Below are 19237 nucleotides of genomic sequence, written 5' to 3'. Positions count from 1 at the left end.
CCGCGTCACTTGCCTGTGCTCACGCGCATATGCTGGAACCGGTCTGCACCTGCTCGCGGCAACAGACACGCATTGTGCTCTAATTGGAGGGCCTGCTGTTCTCTTGATCTCCGCAAAACGAGTTTGAGCAGGCTGCAGGGGCCGCAGCTGCTCTTCTCCGCATGAAATTTGCGAATCAACCACGACGGCATGAGCACAAGAGGAATCTAGCGCAAGGAACATTGTGACGGGTGCCCCTTTCCGACGCCTGGCGCGGGGCGGCACTGGGCGCACAATGCATACGTTTAACAGGCATAGGCATGCGCAAAGAAAAGCGGGCGGACGCCTTCCCCCAGTCATTTAATGGAGGTGTCAGGTTTCCCCCATGCAGGTTTTCTGGCAATACTACCAAAAGCTACTGCTCAATAATATTTTGTGCATGTTGAAATACCATCACATTGAAATAAATGTTTTATAATCATACATCATCTTTGCGCTGCATTTTAGCTATAGGAGCCTGGGTGGGAGGGTGTTGGGAAGGTAAAGGTCGTCGCTAAGAAGCAATAGCTGTGCAGCGACACGATCGCAATTAAGACCAGCACTCAGGGGTCTCATAATAGGTCTCACAACCCCTCCAAATTATGTCAGCTCCGGATATAGGCCTGTCAGCTCCGGATATAGGCCAACTCCCCAATTTTCTATGGCGCTTCTGCAGGACATCAGCATGCCTCAATGAGTGCAATGATGTTCAATGCATTCTTTTTATTTTTTTCAGGTAATGGCCTTGTGTGTTAGAAAAATACATGATTTTTTTAAGTGCCTATCGTTCCATTCGATTCAATATATTTTCTGTGCTATAAGTATTCGAAACATTTGATTCAATTTCGCTTCAAACTAAAATAACACTATTCGCACATGCCTGCTTATGTGAACCATGCTATTTAATGCAATAGCATTTAGGTTGTCGGCATACAAAAAATATCTGGTTGCTCCGTAACAAAATTTCCTGACTGGTTGAGAGGGTTGTGACATCGTCAACATCTTCAAATTTGAAAATCTGGACTTGAAAGTTTCAGTACATTTCATTACATCATCATATGGGGCAATACTAACCCAACCCATTATGCCACCTTAATACGCCCTAGTCCACCCATGAATCACCACTAATACAGCTTGATCCACCTTATATATTTTCTGGGGTGGGCCTACTTCCAATATTTTGGGGGTCGTTCGGAATTTTACTGGGGTAGGCAAACTCTCAAATTCTGTTGCATTTCCTTCTTTTAGAATGTGGTTAGGAAGGCCCCCAAGTTTTTTCTCCGCCCATGGGTGGTGCTGTCATGTTTCTGTGTTACTTGGAAACTTAGGTTGCTCGATTCATTCAAATGAAAATAAAACATTTGATTGCTTTGTGACACAACGCAGTCAACTGTTAAGCATGTCCCAGTAAAGGATCCTGGGTTTGTTTCTTTCTCTGCCGCTCCGCATATCCTGTGTGTCACTTCAGGACGGTAAGCCGCACATATCACATGCCAATCATTTCATTCTTTAGCACACACTGAAATCTCAGTGCAAGGGCGTTTCTACATCCTCGTAATCAAATAAGGCTCAAAGGGACCATGAAACAGTTTTGAAGATTGCTGGTTTGAGGCCTTGGAGTGGAGCTGGTGATTTTAATTTCTAAAAACCGTAAGTTTTAAAATTCACGAGCCGATAGATCTCTGTGTAGTGACGGTGTTTGTAACGATTTTCTAGAGTGCATACGTCTTGAGTATACTGTTGATGTTATGGTGAGTGACAAGCCCCCACACGCTGCCATTAGCGACAGCCATAACGTCACGGACACACTTATGGAAGTCGTGAAAGCAGTCTGCTCGTGTAGCTGCACGGAATCTCCAGGCATGCGTGAGGTTGCCCTCTGCCGACATGGTTCCTTTTTTCCACTGCCAGTTCTTTCTGTCAGTGTTTCCGGAGCCGTTCGCCATGTCGTTTACCTGAGATGAATATGCCTTTGTGCTGCAAAGCCAGTGACAGGCAGTGCTTCGAACTCAGGCATGTTAATCGTAATGACATGCATGAGCGAGCTGCCTGGAGTGAATCAGACTGCCAGTGCCTGATACCTGCCGGAAGGCTTTAAACTGAGCATCAACGCAGGACTTATTCTTGTGTGGGGTGCAATCCCATCCTGTTGGGTTTTTTTCTGGTGTGTTGGAGTTTATGCGTTAATGGGGAGAGGCGGAGCATCATTTTTTATTGCCAATATGTTCGTTGTTAATGAAGCTAGCTCAAAAATTCTTTGCAGTGCGAGGATAACTGATGGAATACCTATCGCTCATCTGCTTTTCATAACCTTTGATTTTTTAACCGACAATCAACATTGTCGGTGTAACACGAAGGAGAAAAGTGGAGACAGCGGCGCGAACTAGCGCTGTGCTGCCGATTTGTGGCGCCCTCTGTGTTCATGTGTGCAGCAGCGCAGACTAGCACCTGTGCCATTCACGCTTTTGGTCATAGAAGGCACTACTTTGTGGCATGGCAAGGGCACAGTCAGCACCACAAATAGCTGCCACTGAATCTTCTGTTACACAGGTGCAATAACCAGTGGTCAATTTTTACTTCCACTGTGGTGCAGAACAAGGTGTTTGTCTACCGTGGCCTGTCGTACGAGAAGGTGGGTGCCTTCAGCCAGCGCCTGCAGGGCCAGTTCCCCGAGGCACAGCTGTTGACCCACAATGCCCCACCAGACACCAGCCTGCTCACCTCCGGCGACCAGTGTGCGTTGTGCAGCTTCCACACTTGGTAGCTCCGCCTTTTCTTTTCCTGAAGCCCCAACTGGGTGGTTTCCACGCCCTGCGTTCATCATAGTAATACTGTCATTATTAAGAAGGAACCTCACTGTGAGCATAGCAGTCAGCATAGCAGTGAGCACTGTACAAACTGCTTGAACACCATCCATGCAGTGTAAGAGCATCTCTGCTGGCAAGCCACAGAATGGTTCTGATGTGGATCTGACGTCTTGGCTGAGTTGACTTGGCATTATGGAACTGACCAGAGGCTCTTTCTTTTCTTTTTTTTCCCCGGGCCAAGTAGAAAAATAAGAAAAATGAAGGCTTCTTCGTGGCTTCCGAACCATACACTGTGAACATTGCTCACAGATGTGGGTAGCTTCAGGCCTCAACGGTGTCTGTCTCATCTGTCTGACAGGTAAAGCAAGCTGGCAGAAGAGAAAAAGGAGAGAGGGAAAGATTTTTTTTTCGTTTTTTATCCCTTTTTTGCATTGGTGTAATGTATTTGGGAAGGAGGAGCGACGTTGACCTTTCAGTGCTTTTTGTCTGGAGCTCATCTGTAGGCTGCTGCTCATAAGCAAGTTTGTGGCACCCAAATGTTTGCTCTAACCAGTTCTCAAGATTTCAATCTTCGGGCTATTTCAGGATCAGTGCCATAGTCTTAATGTGTACTGTCACGGTCAGCTTGCTTTCATTTGTACCAAATGATCCTTCATTGTAAGTGAGCCCAGTTGTGCATGTAAATGCGTATTTGTAGACCCTGTACATAATCCATAGTTGCACAGAATTACAGAGTAGGTGCACCCACGCTCTTCTAAATGGTATGCAAGCTTGTGAGCAAGTTTGAAAAGACGTGATGCATTGTTTTGTTTATACTACAAGTTTATTCTCATGCATTTTGGCTGCCTGGGTAATGTTGGTTGCCACTCTGCAGATGTACAGGTGTGTGGTGTGCGCCCTCTGCCAGAACCCCGTCCAGAGCTGGAGGGGCGCCCAGAGCGGGTACGGGCCTACTTCCGGGTGAACCGCGTGCGGTCGTTCCAGTTTGACCGACCTGTCTATCGGGATGGGCCACCTGACAAGGACAACGAGTTCAAGGTGCTTGCCCTCAACTCTGTCCTTACCATGCCCACAAGCACGGGTCAACGGCAGCCTGTAGATATTACGTGCTACCTTGGAGCTACCAGTGCACTTTTGTACTTGTGTCATTAGCTGCCACATACAGTCGAACCTGCATATACCGAACTTGCAGAAAAATGCCTATGAGTGCTATATAACATGTAATTCAGTATAAAAGTAGCAGTAAATTTAATAGTACATTAGAATCCCCTGTAGTAAACTCGGTTATAGTAAAAACTCGGATATAGTAAGGTAAAGCTGTGGTCTTATTTCGCCTTCTGTAGATGACTGTACATTTTTTTTTCGGTTATAGTAAAAATTTATTTTTTAAAGAAATGCCCTTAGTAAAGAGCGCCTGGCCGTTGCGGTATACTTCCCGCAGAATGACATCGGGGCACACACGAAGTCTAGGATTGCGAGGCAAATAGCGTATTTACTCGCGTATAACCCGCACCAAAATTTGAAAAAACGCATTTAAAAAGTTGGGGTGCGGGTTATCTGCGAATTTTTTCTTTTCGGGGGTGGGTTGTCGGCTTCACCGCAATGTGCGGCACCCACCCTTGTGTAGTCTGCCATCCCCATCGTCATCGACGCTTGTCAAGCCAATGAGGGGCCAATGAAAGGCATAGCCGAATTCACATGCATAGTCTGTTTATTCTTCCCCACGCCATTGGCCATGTTTTCTTCAGCCAGCGTTGTTGAGCCTAGTGTCAGGCGCTGTTTCGTGTACTACACTCCAGTTTGCACTGTTTGCCTGCTTTGTTTTGGTGTCATGAGTGCAACTCGGCGGCAGTGTTTCACAGCGAAAGAGAAGCTATAGATCATAGCCACTGTCGAGGAAACCGGCAACAAAGCTGCTGCGAGACAGCATGATGTTGACGAGTCGTGCATTCGCGACTGGAGGAAGAAAAAAGAGAGTCTTGAGCTGCTTGAGATAAACCGCGATGAATTTTTTCCTGTTTGGATCTGCACCAAACCCTGGCCAATCCCCCACCGGGGGTATATGCCATCCTTTTTTAGGCAACAACAACGGCAGGCAAGCGTTTCATGGTTTGAAGACTGGTGCGTAGCCCCACCTCGAGACGCAGCTTGCCAAATTCATTGAGGAGCACTGAAGTTGTGGGCCACGCTGTTTCGAATGAGATGGCACAAATGGAAGCCCTGAAGTTGGCCCGGGAAATGAACATTCCACGCGAGTTTCGTGCAAGCCGTAGATGGTTTCAGCGCTTCATGAGAAGACATGGATTTTCTATGCAGCGGCGAACAACCATGTGCCAGCGGCTTCCTGATGCCAACGAGGAAAAATTTCATTTCATTTATTGAACCCTCAGGGCCAAAGGCATTAAAGAAGGGATGGAACTTTCAACGATATGTCATCGCACTTCGGAAGGAACACTGCTATTTGCTGTCTCAGGTGGGAAATGCTGGTCATACACCTGTGTACTTTGAAATGCCGATGGACATGACCATGGAAAAAAAGGGTTCCAAATCAGTCAGCATGCTGACCGGCGGAAATGCCAAGCTGCGCTGCACAGTCATGTTATTTGCTTCGGCTGACGGCACGAAACTGCGCCCGTATGTAATTTTCAAACACAAGACCCTACCTAGCACACCACTGCCCCCCGAAATCGTGGTGTGTGTGGAAGAAAATTCCCTGATGAACAGTGGCCTCGTCAGTAATGGGCTTTGAGTGAGTAATCTGGGAATGAAGACCAGGTGCCTTGTTGGCACGCCGGTTGATGCTCCTACTGGATTCCTTTCGAGGCCACTGCACTGATGTGAAGGCTCGCCTCACCGAGACTGGCACTGACCTCGTTATAATGCCTGGCAGCATGACACCAATGCTACAGTCACTCAACGTGTGCCTGAACAAGCCATTCAAGGCACACGTGAAGCGGCTGTATGCCCAGTGGATGGCCGACGGCCTTTATGCACTCACACCAACGGGACGCGTTCAAAGGCCCAATATTCCATTGCTGTGCCAGTGGATCATGGATGCGTGGAAAGCGATACCGGCTGGCTTGGTGCGTAACAGCTTTAGAAAATGTGCCATCAGTAACAGCATGGATGGTTCTGAGGAAGGCTACGTTATTGAGAGTGGTAATGAAGCCTCGGATGGCAGCTGTGAGAGCTGCGACAGTTGAGAATCGGATAACCAGTGATATAGTGGTGGTTGTTTGAATAAATGTTCTGAAAATGAAATGATCACTGTGTGTGCAGTTGTATCTTTCTAGCGTTTTTTTTTTCAGGTAAACGTGTGGGTTATACATGAGTTTTTTTTTTCGCGGTGCTCAAAGTTAGGGGTGCCGGTTATACGCAGGGGCAGGTTATACGCGAGTAAATACGGTATGCTCTTTGTTGCTGTCGTCCACATCCCACAATAACCTTGATTCATTCTTGAAGTTAGCACATAAGCCTCAGGGAAGGTCACAACTGTGCTGCATCAATGGTTTTTCCTCAGGAATTGATTAAAATTATGCTCAGTAGGACCCTTCTTGCTATACCCGGAAGAAAAGCGGAAAAAAAAGCACAAATATTTCTGCTCTGCTGCGTAATGGAAGAACCCAATGATAGCTATTGTACTGTGCAACTTAACACCCCCCTTCTACCCTTTCCACAGCTTGCCGCCAGTGCAGCGCCCTCTTGCATCGTGCCAAGGCACCTCATCCTCTCTCGCCGTGCTACATTGTAGCTGCATGCCTCCCCATCCTTACTGTGCCTCTGTATTTGACCGCCACAGTTGGTGCTGCATGATACACCATGCTGCACTGCTGCACCCCCTGCTCTGTCACACCTGCTATTAGCTTCCCCACTGTCCCCCTGCTCTTCTTCTACCCCTTACACCCCCATCCTAACCCCTTCACTCTGTGGATGTCTCCATCAACATCCTATCAGTGCAAAACTTCTGCCAACAAGCTCATTTGGACAGAAGAGCTGTCACTGAGCGAGAGGGCTTCTTCCACACACACACGCAGGGTCTGTGGTTGGAGCGGACTACGCTGGAGACGGCTTCCACGCTGCCGGGTCTGCTGCCCTGGGCCGAGGTGGTGGGCCAGCACACCGAGTGGGTGCCCCCTCTGGCACACGCCTGCGAAGCCGTGGAGGCCATGAGCAACGAGCTGCGCCGCCTGGTGGCACTGCACTCACGCGATCCCCAACGTCCCCTGGCGCCCCTCAGCATGCGTCTGGCAGGTGCCATCGAGGCAGCCGTCAACGGCGGCCTGGCCAAGTACCACCAGGTCCATTTTCGTTTGCATAAACAGGAAATTTTATTATTTCAATATTTCATTACCGAATACCTATTATTCGAGTAACCGAATATTCGGTATTCGGGTGACCGCTATTCCTCCTCCTCCTCCCAATCCTCCAGTGCAGTCGTCGGTTTTCTGATCGTGCGATGCACATTTTTAATCTACAGTCGCCGCACAGCAGGCGGAAATAAATTCTCAATAGCACAAACCTAGTAGCACACGTGACGAAACCGAATCATGAAAAGCCGAAAAAAAATCCACTACTTCATGCGGCCGGAACATCGCTAGCGGCACAAGTCACGAGCGACAGCAACCATAGCACAACACAAGTCATGGTAGGTGTGCACCTTTAAAGACTTTATCTATCTTGCTGCCGACACGCGTGGAACTCATTTTCCTGTGAAAGTTTGTGGTGAACGCCGGTACAGCAGCCTGCGAGGTCACTATTAGTGACCATGAAAAGAGCAGCGTCTACTCCTATTCATCATTTAGGTCACGGACCATCCTACTCCAATGAAGATGCATTCATTCATAAGGCAGGCAATTATGTTGAAATGCTTATTTTCAGAAGAGACAGCAGCATGCCACGACTAGAAAATAACAGCACTGCACTGAAGAAAACGGATGATTGTGTGTATAAATGCACGCAGCGCCATCTGTCGAGTGCAAGAAGTTTCCCACTCCTGGCTGTACACGCGCCCACGCCGTCGCGCTGTCAGCGCTTCACAGTTGTGTTTGTCTATAGTTCTGTCTTCTGCATCTCCGCGCTGTTTCGTTCAGGCCTGCGGACCAAAGGTGCGAAAGGATTGTATTGGTTTGTGTGCAGTGCCTGTCTCAGCAACATGGCTGATCGCACAAAAAGTGCTATCTGGAAACATTTAGTCAAGGATAGTCCGAAGGAAGCGACATGCAAGACTTGCAACGCCAAACTTCGAACACCGTCGGGCACAACGACACCGCTGGCAAGCCACCTAAGGAACAAACATTACACTTTGCACAGCACATTTTTGGTTGAAAGCGGGAAGCGAACAAGTTTCAGCAGCACATCGCAGCCTTCTATCAAATGTAAGTTTGACATGGCCAATAAGTGGTCACAGCGCCGAAGGCAAGAAGTCATGATGCGGATTGCGCGGATGCTGGCACTCGACCTGCAGCTTTACGACTTTGTTGAAAACCGAGGGTTCAAGGAGTTAATGCATGACTTGGAGCCACTGTACAAGGTCCTCTCTCGGACAACTTTTTCAAGAACAATCACCCCGACCTGTACACGGACACTGTAAGAGCAGTCAAGCACCGAATTCATGCTGACCTGCAGGAAGGCGTACAGTCTCTGTCATTCACCAGTGACATGTGGACGTGGAGGTCAAACCAGAGCTACATTAGTCTCACGTGCCATTACTTGACCTCGAACTTCGAAATCCGGGCATTCACGTTGGGCAACCAGCACGTGATTGACAGTCAACAGTCACACTGCATGCAACATCTTAGCACACCTAGAAGCAATGATGAGTGAATAGGATCTGCCACTGCAAGAGGTACATATTTTTGTTGTGACGGACAATGCACGAAATTTCCGCGCAGCTCTCCGGGACTTTCAGTGTACCCCCATGCAGTGTTTGGGCCATACATTGCAATTGGCCATCAAGGATGCCAAGGAAGAAACTACAGGAGTGATCACCATTCTTAAATGCCGTGCAATAGTGGGCCATTACAAGCACAGTGCCCAAGCTGCAGCAAGATTAAAGGACTGCCAAAGGTGGATGGAGCTACCCCTCCTGGAGCTCGTCCAGACACCAGGCGGAATAGCGAGCATGACATGCTGTCACGTCTCCTTCAGCTCTAAGAAGCAGTTTGCCTTGAACTTGCTACCTCTGAGACAGTGGTACCCAACCTGACACCACAGGAATGGAAAACGGTGGCTGGACTGGTCAAGGCCCTTGAGCCAATTGCATCAGCAACAAAAGACCTGAGTGGGGAGAAGTACGCAACCTTGTCTTCGGTGATACCACTCTTTTACGGAATGAGCATGGTGCTGAAGGACTGTGCTGCAGCGGATGACGACATGTCACTGTTCGCAAAAAATTTACAAAAAAGTATTGAGGCAAAATTTCCTAACCATAATGAGCAAAAAGTGTACATCATGGCAACGGCATGTGACCCACGATTCAAAAACATCTTCTGCACTGAAGCTTTACTAGAAACGAGGCTTCTGGAACTTGCATGGAGTGAGCTGCAGAGCTCGTCAACCCCACCACCCAGTGACTGTGCTCAGCTCTCAACATCTGCAGCACAAAAGCAGCGTAGTGCCAGCATCTGGGACAATATCGACAAACTTGCAGTGTCATCTGGGAAGAGACACAACTGTGAACCAGGTAACATTGATGAATTTCAGCTGTGCCTTCAAGAGCCAGTTTGCAGCAGGGATGAAGACCCTGTTGCGTACTGGAGGAAAACAGGCAAGCAGAACTTTCCCGGTCTATGCAGAATGGCCATGAAATACCTGGCTATACCAGCAACACAAGTTCCTAGTGAAAAACTATTTTCTACAGCTGGCAACGTTGTCACGTCCAGGCAAAAAAAAGCTGTTACCGGATCACGTACAGCAGCTGCTTTTTTTGCATGAGAACTTATAAATTATAAGCACTTCAGCGCATGTTTGAATAAATTTGTTACTATTCAATATTCGATTCGATATTCGGGTTTTTTCCTTGATTCGATTCGAGAGGTACTATTTGGTATTCGCACACCCCTAATAAAAAGTGCAGCAGCAGCTAGTCATTATGGTGGCTTCTTCGTGATATGTACCGTATTTACACGATTGTGTAAGTTAACTCAAATGTAAGTCGACCCCCCCAAATCACATTTCCAAAAAATAAAAAAAAAACTTCTGAGGTTGTTTAAGCTTGGCCTTGAATAGTTGAATGCGATAGCATTATCCAGCGGCTGCCGTTTATCGCCAGCCGCTATCGGCTGCCACGCGCGGGCGTGCCCGTGGTCACATTCCAAACCGAAAATGTATTAGTCACTGGACTACTCGTCCACACTTCCGCCATCATCCTCACTAGCACTGCCATCGTGATCGCTGCTGAAGTCCCACAGCATGTCGTTCTAACGTCGTCGTCCAGCGAAATCCCACACTTCGCAAACAGCCATATCACGACATCGTGTGGAATGGCTGAAAATTTTCCTCGCTGCAGCTGTCACACCTGTATCACCCGTTGCGAACGTTGAACTTGCGGCCCAGCGCGGGGCTGTTCGTTTCATCGGCGTAAGCAATGGCAGCCATCTTGAACATTGCTGTGAACGAACGCCGGTCGCTTACCAGACCCGGAGCACAAATGATGGTTGACGAAGCACTAGATTCAAAACTTGTGAAACGCAGCCGGCACTAGTCAAATGCATCAGAGCCAAAGAGAAACTACTCATGAATGGCGTCGGCTCTTCCGTCGGCTACCGACACTTCCCGGCACCGCTACTATTCCGAGTGGGAGTGCCGTCTCGACTGGAATAGTGGCCCTTCCATCAACTATCAACGCCCCCTTGAGAGCCGAGCGTGCATTTGAAAGTAAAAAGAAAACTTGTTGGACGCTTGAGCTTCCCGTAGAACACTTATGCGTTATCGGTCTGCCGCAGCTTATCAGCAACCGCAGTCAGCAGCCACGTGTGGGGTGCCAGTTTGCTGTTTATCGATAGCCGTCATTGGCCGCCGCCCGCGTGCGCAGGGAGGGTATGCCAGTTTTGCGCGTTGACATAGCAGCCAGCTGCTCAAGGCCAGCACCAAGAGCGATGCGACAGAGCCACGCAGCAAAAGTGCAACCACGCTGTAGCATCCCTGATATCTCGTTTGTCTCGCCTTTAATTATAGTGCGGAACGGCGGCCCTTCCATCAACTTTTAACACTCCCTTGAGCGCCGAGCGCGCATTTGAAATTAAAAAAAAAACTTGTTGGACGCTTGAGCTTCCCTTACAACACAAATGTGTTATCGGGCCGCCGTCGCTTATCAGCAACCGCAGTCAGTAACCACGTGTGGGGTGCCAGTTTGTTGTTTATCGATATCCGTCATCGGCCGCCACCTGCGCGCACTTGGAGGGGATGTCAGTTCTCCGTGTTGACATAGCAGCTTCTCTAGGCTAGCACCAAGAGCGATGCGACAGAGCCGTGCAGCAAAAGTACAACCACTTTGTACCATGCCCGATATCTCGTTTGTCTGGCCTTTACTTATAGTGAGGAAATTTCTCAACCATCCCGTTGCACGTTGGATGGTAACATTGGTAAGGGGTCGTGCTCAGATGTTTCAGTGCCAACAGATCATTGAGCTCTCTCGTCATTGCGAATGTGAAAGAGGAGTCCTGGTCACAAAGGATCTCTCTCGGAAAACCTGTTCGTGAAAACATCTCCACCAAACCTTCTGCCACGGTTGCCGAATCTATCTTTGGCAGAGCCACGGCGTCGGAATACCGCATGGCAAAATCATTGAGAGTGAGAATATATCTATTCTCTTTCATCGATGTGGGCGACAGCGGGCCGACAATATCGACAGCGACCCTCATCAAATGGAGTGTCGATAAGAGGCATGCATCCTGACGGAGCTTTCCCTACTTTGCCTTTCGGACACATCCTTTGACAGGAGTCGCACGACCTGACATACCTCTTATTCTCCTCCTGCACTCCCGGCAAGTAGAATTCTTCCAAAACTCTATCTGTAGTCTTCTTCATGCCCTGATGCCCCGCCAATGGGCTATCGTGGGCGCAGCTTAGCACCTGTGATCGGCAAGACTTGGGAAGTACTACCTGTTGAACCTCTCTGCCAGAGGCGAGATGATAGAGGCGGTACAGCAAACCCTTTTCAACAGAATACGAGTGCAAAGTGCCGTGCTTGCCATGGAACAGCTACCCTACTTTCGCCTAACAGGCCTTCAATGACTCATCGTCTCTTTGCCCTGCTTCTAGCGTTTCCTTGGTGAACCTTGTGGGACCAACGCTTAAAGCAGTAATTTCCCTCCTTCTTCCGAAAACTTCCTTTCCAGCCAGCATCACTTTTGGGCCCTCGCCCTCACCATTTTCACTGGCGACCTCAACATTGACATCAGGACATAATTTAGCAGCGCCCTCCGATTTCTTCCAATTAATATCTGGATTTGACGGCTCACGGGCCTTTGGTATATTTCCAATTATGCCATCCTACAATGGCCTCTCCGTGCACTTTACCAGGGCCGTGCCAGTGAAATAAGGGGAAGCGATATAGGCTTCTGCCTCGGGAACTTCCAGACTACTGTCATCAACAAGAAACGCCGTGAGAGCTGAGTCAGGAACTAGGGCTCTCCGCACAACCACTGTATTGCTCCCCGTGTCCCGTCAAACACTTACGGGTAGGCCTCGGAGCTTTCCCTCCAGGACAAGCATGTGTTGGGCGTCTGCAGGCTTTTTCCAGACAAGTCCAACCACCACCTTATCCTCAGCTGGTTCAAGCCTACCTGCTGTTGTGGACGCAGTTTCAGACGCAAAACTCTCTGGTTGGACACAACAGGACGATTGCTTCTGATTTTCGTGCTTCCTTGAGCAGGAACTTCATGCCCTGTTTTTAGACAGTATACGCAATAAAGCTGTTTTGGCTTAGAGCGACAGTCGGCAGCCTTATGTCCCGGTCGGTTGCAAATTGTCCCAGTCGGTTGCCTTCCTGACTGTCTACTTGATGGTACATCATTCTCTTTCGGAATTGCCACCTCGAACGATTCTTTGAAAAAAGACAAATTTCTTTGCCGCTGGGCCTCTAGAAAGTTGTCTGCTGCGTCAGTCGTTTTGTCCAGCATCTTGCGCTCTCTTTCTCGAAGAAAAATCGCCAGACGACTATGACAGTTTCTCATGAACTGTTCGGCCACCACCAAGTCACGTAAATCATTATACGTTGTGGCCGTTCCCGACATCTCGTCCCATCGATCAAAAAGACTGAGCAGACGTGCTGCATATTGCTGGCCTGTTTCTTTATCAAGCGGCTTACTTTCGCGAAACCGTTCGCGATAACCTTCTGCTATAAACCAAAAGTGTTGGAGCGTGGCTAGTTATGCATTATCATAATCTATTGAATCTGCTGGGGACAGTCAGCCGAACACATGCAGAGCCTCCCCAGTCAAAGACATACTGAGTGCTGCAGCCCATTTTTCCTTGGGCCAGATGTGCCCTTCTGCGATACGCTCAAAACGTTTGAGGTATGCATCTAAGTCATGCCTGCGGTCGTTGAAAGGCGGGATCAATTTGTGCGGGCTAACCGCTGCTGAGGGCCCCGGTGCCGGTTCACGAATACCCCCACCAGCTTCTGCGAACCTTAATTGGAGCTGCAATCTACGCTCTTCAGCCTCTGTTAGTGATTTAGCATGCTCGCGTTCAGTTTGTGCTTTACGCTCCTCAGCCTCTGCTTGCGCCTTGGCACGCTCGCCTTCCGCTGCATGTGCTGCACGTTCCTTCTCTTGCTCGGCAGCCACCCACGTGCGCAGCTCGGCGTCTTTCAACCCCATTCGCTTCCCAACTCGATCAAATCTTTTAGTGTTGCCATAGTTTCTTTGCACGGACCCACGAAATGAAAAAGAACAGCTTCGCCCTGTTGCGTGGACCCCAGTTGTCGCGAATAGGTTGCACGTCCCCGACTTTTCGAAGGGGAATGCTATCGCATGCAGGTTCGAACGAAGAGCTCAAACAAAACAAAACGAAGACGTATTTATACTTTAAAGAAAAAAGGCCAATACGAAACGGAAATGAAAACAAGCAAAACACTCACTCAACACGCTTATAACACTACAGAATAAAGGAAAGAGTTCACCAGATGTGGAGCGTCCCATGTGAAGCGGGGATGCCTTGCAGACAGGGCGAACGCGGGTCAATGTAGTGCGACGCGTCGTTTGCGATGCGCCGAACGAAGCAACGGAAGGAAGCCGGGTGTTAGTAGGAGCGGAGAGGAACACAGGGAGACGCCGGTGGTCTCCCGTCAAGAGCCCGAACAACTTGGCAGCAGCAGGAAAAACGTAGCCAGGTCACGAAACGCCATGAAACGGCGTCACGAAACGGCGTCACCAAACGCCAGAGGGTTAAAGCAAGCTATCCAAGAGTGCCTTTCGGCAGCACAGACCCTCGGTCAATCGACTGCCACCTCCACGCCTGCAAGGAACGCAGGAGGCTTGCGTCGCTGATCCAAGGGAGGTCACGGCAGCACAGACCCAGCGTCCGACGGCTGCCACCTCCACGCTTGAATGACCCGATCTCCGCTGCACTGCCTTCCTTTACACCTTGGGTTTCTGACATGTCAGCTCTCCGCTCCTCATGCTCACCACGCTCTTTGTCGCCGTCACCTCGCACACACCCTTCGCACGCAGACACGCGCAACACTAGGCTGGCACGCACAGCGCTCCGCTGTTCGACGCACCGTGTTCACAAATCCTCCGAGGATCTTTTGTGCACCTCACAAATGGTGGCCGTTCCATCAACTTTCAACGCCCCCTTGAGAGCCGAGCGCGCATTTTAAAGTATAAAGAAAACTTACTGGACGCTTGAGCTTCCCTTAGAACGCAAGTGCATTATCGGGCCGCCGCCGCTTATCAGCAACCACAGTCAGCAGCAACGTGTGTGGTGCCAGTTTGCTGTTTATCGATAATCGCCATCGGCCCCTCTTGAGCACGTGGGGAGGGGATGCCAGTTCTGCGCGTTGACATAGCAGCTGCTCAAGGCAACCATGCTGTAGCATGCCTGCTATCTCGTTTGTCTCGCCTTTACTTATAGTACGATGTTTTCTTTTCGATTGTAAGTCGACCCCCCCTCTTTGGATTTTCAAATTTAAAAATATAGGTCAACTTACAATCGTGTAAATACGGTAAGTGTTGTACGGTGAGGCATTTGAAAACGACTGTAAATGTCTAAGTGCCTTAGTACTTCATTCTATAATCACATTTTATTGCATTTGCATCATAGTCCTATTTTGGCATAATAGCCATTGTCTTTTTTTGTGTATGTGGTGCTTCCACCTCCAGTTGTGGATCGAACCGCTTCTGAGGCGCCCTTTGGGCACCCGCCGGTAAAAATGCAATGCCCACCTGCGCGCCTCCACCCGCCAGAAGCCCACGCAGCAGCACAATGGGAAAGCGATGGTGAAATTAATTTCAAAGACGCAGTGGGAAGGTGATCAGTGTAAAAACAAAATGCACAACCAGTATTGCTAATGCAGATTTGTTGCATCACATGACCACCTATGACCCCATGATCACCTGTGCATTTTTTTTTGCAAAATCTTATTGCTTTGGAATACATGTTTCCCCGGATGATAAGCTTTTTTTCCCTTCTTAAAAAAAAAGCTGTATTAAGAAGGCTGTACTGTACTTTTCACAAAGTATTTGCCATTTTGAATATTTGCACATCCCTGCCTTGGAAGTAATTTTCCACTAAAAGGTTTGTTGTGCTGCACACCTTCCATTGCGTTGGTTGCCTTAAAACCGTGCTTCATTCTTGTGTTCTTTGTTGCACAGGCCTTCCTGAGTGGTGGCGATGCGTCGGGTGAAGGCCAGGCACGGCTGCGGGCACTGCTCATCGACCAGGTGGGTTGGCTCTCGAACGTGCCAAAGCAGTGCTGTCTCTTTTCTAATGCACCCTACAGTAGTCGGGGCTGGAGTGGCTGTGTTGCATGGTTTACCTAAAGGTTTGTAGCCAGCCAGCTGCGGTTAACGCCTTGCCTGTGCAGGTGCTTGTGCTGGAAGGGGGCCTCTCCCTGCATGGGCGGCTTGCGCCACCCGACCTGGGTCCCCTGCAGAAGCGGCTGGTGGAGCGTCTCGGTCAGCTGCATTAGTGGGTGCGGGGGGCATCCTGCTCCTCCGCACACGGGTGGGTGCCTTCCCGCTTTGCTTCATTCATCTCTGGATGGACTTTTGTGCTTGGGACTGTAGTCAAAGAAGGGAAATCGACTTGGATGGGACATAATGTGTAGAGTACAGATGAGGAGAGACTTGTTGTTGTAACTACTAAACAGCACAAAACAACAAATACTTGACTAGAAAAAACGCACGGCAACATGAGTGCTGTATGTTCTCTCTAGTCAAGTTTGTTTTTCACCGTTTAGCAATTATGATCAACCAACTCACCTAACAAGCTTTAAATTTTCTTGTGGTTACACAGTGTGTACCAAGGGAAGGGAAATGTAGCTAGGCTTAGCAAAAAGTAAGGTGGAGAAAGGAGATTAGGGATATGCTTGGATTGGTTAGCCGCTGCTGGTCCAAGATAGGATAAGGTAGAGTAGACATTTCTTTTTGTGGTGCGTCCTGTGAATTTTCTTGTAGTGCAGTGGCTGTGCCTTGGGACCAGTTTTTTTAGATCTATGCCTTGGGTTTTAGCAGTGTGCTGGGAACTGCACGTAGTCATGAGAGCTTAACTTGCAGTTCACCAAGACCTGGCTCAGCATGCAGCAGTAGCAGGTCATCAACGTCATCAGGCGGACTTCTGCCTCCAGCACATGTAAGTGGGCGTGCATGCTGGCCTGTTGAGAAGACTGTTGTGTGCAGGGAATTGGGTGGTTGGTCTTAGTGCCATTCATTTGTGGAACATGCTTGCTTTTGTAGCATTCTTACCCAGAAGTTACAAATCACTGTATTCTCACAAGATAGTATAGCTAGAACCTCGAGTCTCCTGCATGGACTTTACGGGCTTTTTTTACTTCTTTTCTGCACTTTTCGTAAGTCATCACTCAATGCTGCCTTGTTCAAGCAGTCTACAACATGCTCGTGTGTTTCAGTGAAAAGTGCAGGTGAAATTTAAAGCAGCAATGAGTGACAAGGGAGCAGCTTTGTACGTTGCAGTGCAGAAATTGAAAGCAGTTCATTACAGAAAGACATCACACTTCCAAGGGGCATGCACAGCAACCACATTATGTAGGCCTACCTTCGAATCTGCAGCTCCAGAGTATATTTCTTGGTCACATTCCTCTGCATGACATCATGTAATGGGGAATGGGGACTTCAGGCGTAACAGATAACTAGGGTTGTGCGAATATTGAAATTTTCGAATACGAATCGAATACGAATGTGAAGAATAAATGGCTTCGAATATCGAATTGAATATCGAATATCTGCTAGGTACAAAAAAAATTTCAGATAACGATGAGCAAGCAAACATTGTTGCCCTTATTTTTTTTTTCAAAATTGTGTATGGTCTTTGCAACTAAAATAGCCCTAGCGACAGAGGCCTTCCTATTGTTGCCACGCCTGCCGTTACGCCCGCTAAAGAGGTGTGCAGGTTACAATACACCATGCAATAGGCGAGATTTTAACAGGATCGCTTGCCCTGTTGTGACTGCTGGACGTGCCCCTTCAGGAGGCTCCCGCGGCATTCCGCAAGTAGGCTTTCTCGCACAGCGTAGTTTACAGAACGGGATGGCGGAAGTCACGCTCGGAGAGTTATGAAGGCGACAGGACGCATTCTTCGGATGTGGGCATTAAATATGTAACGTATTACCGAAGGATTAGAAAAAAGCGCGATTGCTCGAAGCGGGCCGTCGGCTATCTTGTTCGCTGCACGGGTGATATGTGGGAAAGCCCACTTGGGAAAATTCTCACGAGGTGTAGCCTTGCGGCGTCGGGATGCGGTTGGTCCGCGTGATAAACGGCGGAGAAGGAAGGGGATAGGACCTCTGTATTGTTTTCCTGGAATTTTTAACTCGATTATCGGCTAATTTTCCCAGATATTGTGGTTTTGCCACGGTCGAATTTATGAAAGTATGTGCAGTATACGATCGCTGGCGAGTATTCGGTAATTCTCAAATGTTCAGAAATTCACGAATATCAATATTCGAATACGAATACGAATCGAATAATAAACATATTCGATTCGTATTCGAAATTTCGAATATTCGCACACCTCTACAGATAACTAGAGCTGCTGGGCCTTTCGCTGCTATGAGTTGTAAGGAGGCACTGAGAAATGTGACAGTATTTCTTGTCTGTCTGATGAAGTCAAGAAGTTTGACCAAAATGAATTTCCTTTGTTTCGGAAATAAAGTCAGCACTCCATGATGAAGCAGAGTTTTATGGTATAGGCCCCAAAATCAGCAAAAATGAAGATGTGCACCATCACACATTGTACAACATGCTATGGACTTGTCAGCTGCATTGTGGTGCCCTCGTTGCAAAAATAAAGTTTGGCCTCCGTGAACGATAAATAAAAGGCTCTCTAGTAACAGCTTGCACCACCAAACTAATAAAAGCTGGCTGTTCTCCTTTGGAGTGAATGCAGCATTGCTTGGTGGGCGCTCCAAGGCATATGGCCAGAACTACCTTTCTCTAATGTTGGATGAAATCTGAGTGCTCACTGCAAAGGATTAGTAAACTTTGGAAGGATGTCTGTGTGTAGAGAGAGCTGATTGAAAATTGCTTCACAACAAACCACACCACCTAGCCTCAAACACATGGGGAACCGCACCAAGTGGCCAGATAGTTTGGAGACATATGAAATCATTTCACGTTCGCAAAGAAGAAAAAAAAAGCTTGGCATTAGTCATGTTCTGGCGATGCTGCAGGAAATGTATCTCCACAATTCAGTGATATTCTTGACACAAGCTCTGGGCATACCATGTCACGTGCATGTCAAATGTGTGTCTCTCTGCAATTAAAATAGTTGCAAGTCAGTGCTGTTTCCAGTTTGCGGTCTTAGTTCAGTGGCATTGTCTTGAAGGCTGCAGTTTTCGTCGCACTAGCAACAGCCAGAGCAGCACGGTGCCAGTTGTCGATGCCTGGTGTGTGACTAGATGGGAGAGTGTGACGAGACTGGCCTTGTGCAGGACGACCCCTGGGATACAGCAGATGGCAGCGGTTCCTCCAGTGCACTGGCTGAGCAGCAGGTAGGTGGCCCCACAGAGAGCAGTGTGCCCTGAGTGGGCACTTTACTGTCTCTGCAAGTGTTTATTCAGTGCTTAAGTAATTTAGCTCATTGGTGCTGCATTTTAGAAAAAAAGAATAGATGCTACAAGCACCGATTTGCAACTGGGCATTTCCAACTGAGCACGAACTCAGTAAAGACGAATATTCTTGGATAAGATGAACAGTGTGAGACTGTTTGGTTGGTTTCCCATGGGGCTT

The 19237-nt window shown here is 48.5% G+C and overlaps 1 protein-coding gene across 1 annotated transcript in view; it reads left to right on the top strand.

Annotated features, from left to right (window-relative positions):
- Positions 1-19010, top strand: part of LOC144097966 (dedicator of cytokinesis protein 3-like) — a 62173-nt gene extending 43163 nt beyond the window's left edge. Inside the window, exons 10-16 of the mRNA XM_077630556.1 lie at positions 2612-2753; positions 3700-3920; positions 6860-7123; positions 15644-15712; positions 15856-15995; positions 16547-16622; positions 18940-19010. Coding sequence (XP_077486682.1) covers positions 2612-2753; positions 3700-3920; positions 6860-7123; positions 15644-15712; positions 15856-15960 — 801 coding nt within the window. The 3' untranslated portion in view covers positions 15961-15995; positions 16547-16622; positions 18940-19010. The remainder of the gene's footprint in view (positions 1-2611; positions 2754-3699; positions 3921-6859; positions 7124-15643; positions 15713-15855; positions 15996-16546; positions 16623-18939) is intronic.
- The last annotated feature ends 227 nt before the right edge of the window (positions 19011-19237 follow it).

The sequence above is a fragment of the Amblyomma americanum genome, chromosome 7 (genome assembly GCF_052857255.1).
Source record: "Amblyomma americanum isolate KBUSLIRL-KWMA chromosome 7, ASM5285725v1, whole genome shotgun sequence".
NCBI classification, from domain to species: domain Eukaryota; kingdom Metazoa; phylum Arthropoda; class Arachnida; order Ixodida; family Ixodidae; genus Amblyomma; species Amblyomma americanum.
The sequence above is the reverse complement of the archived record's forward strand: the minus strand, read 5'-3'. Positions and strand labels throughout refer to the sequence as shown.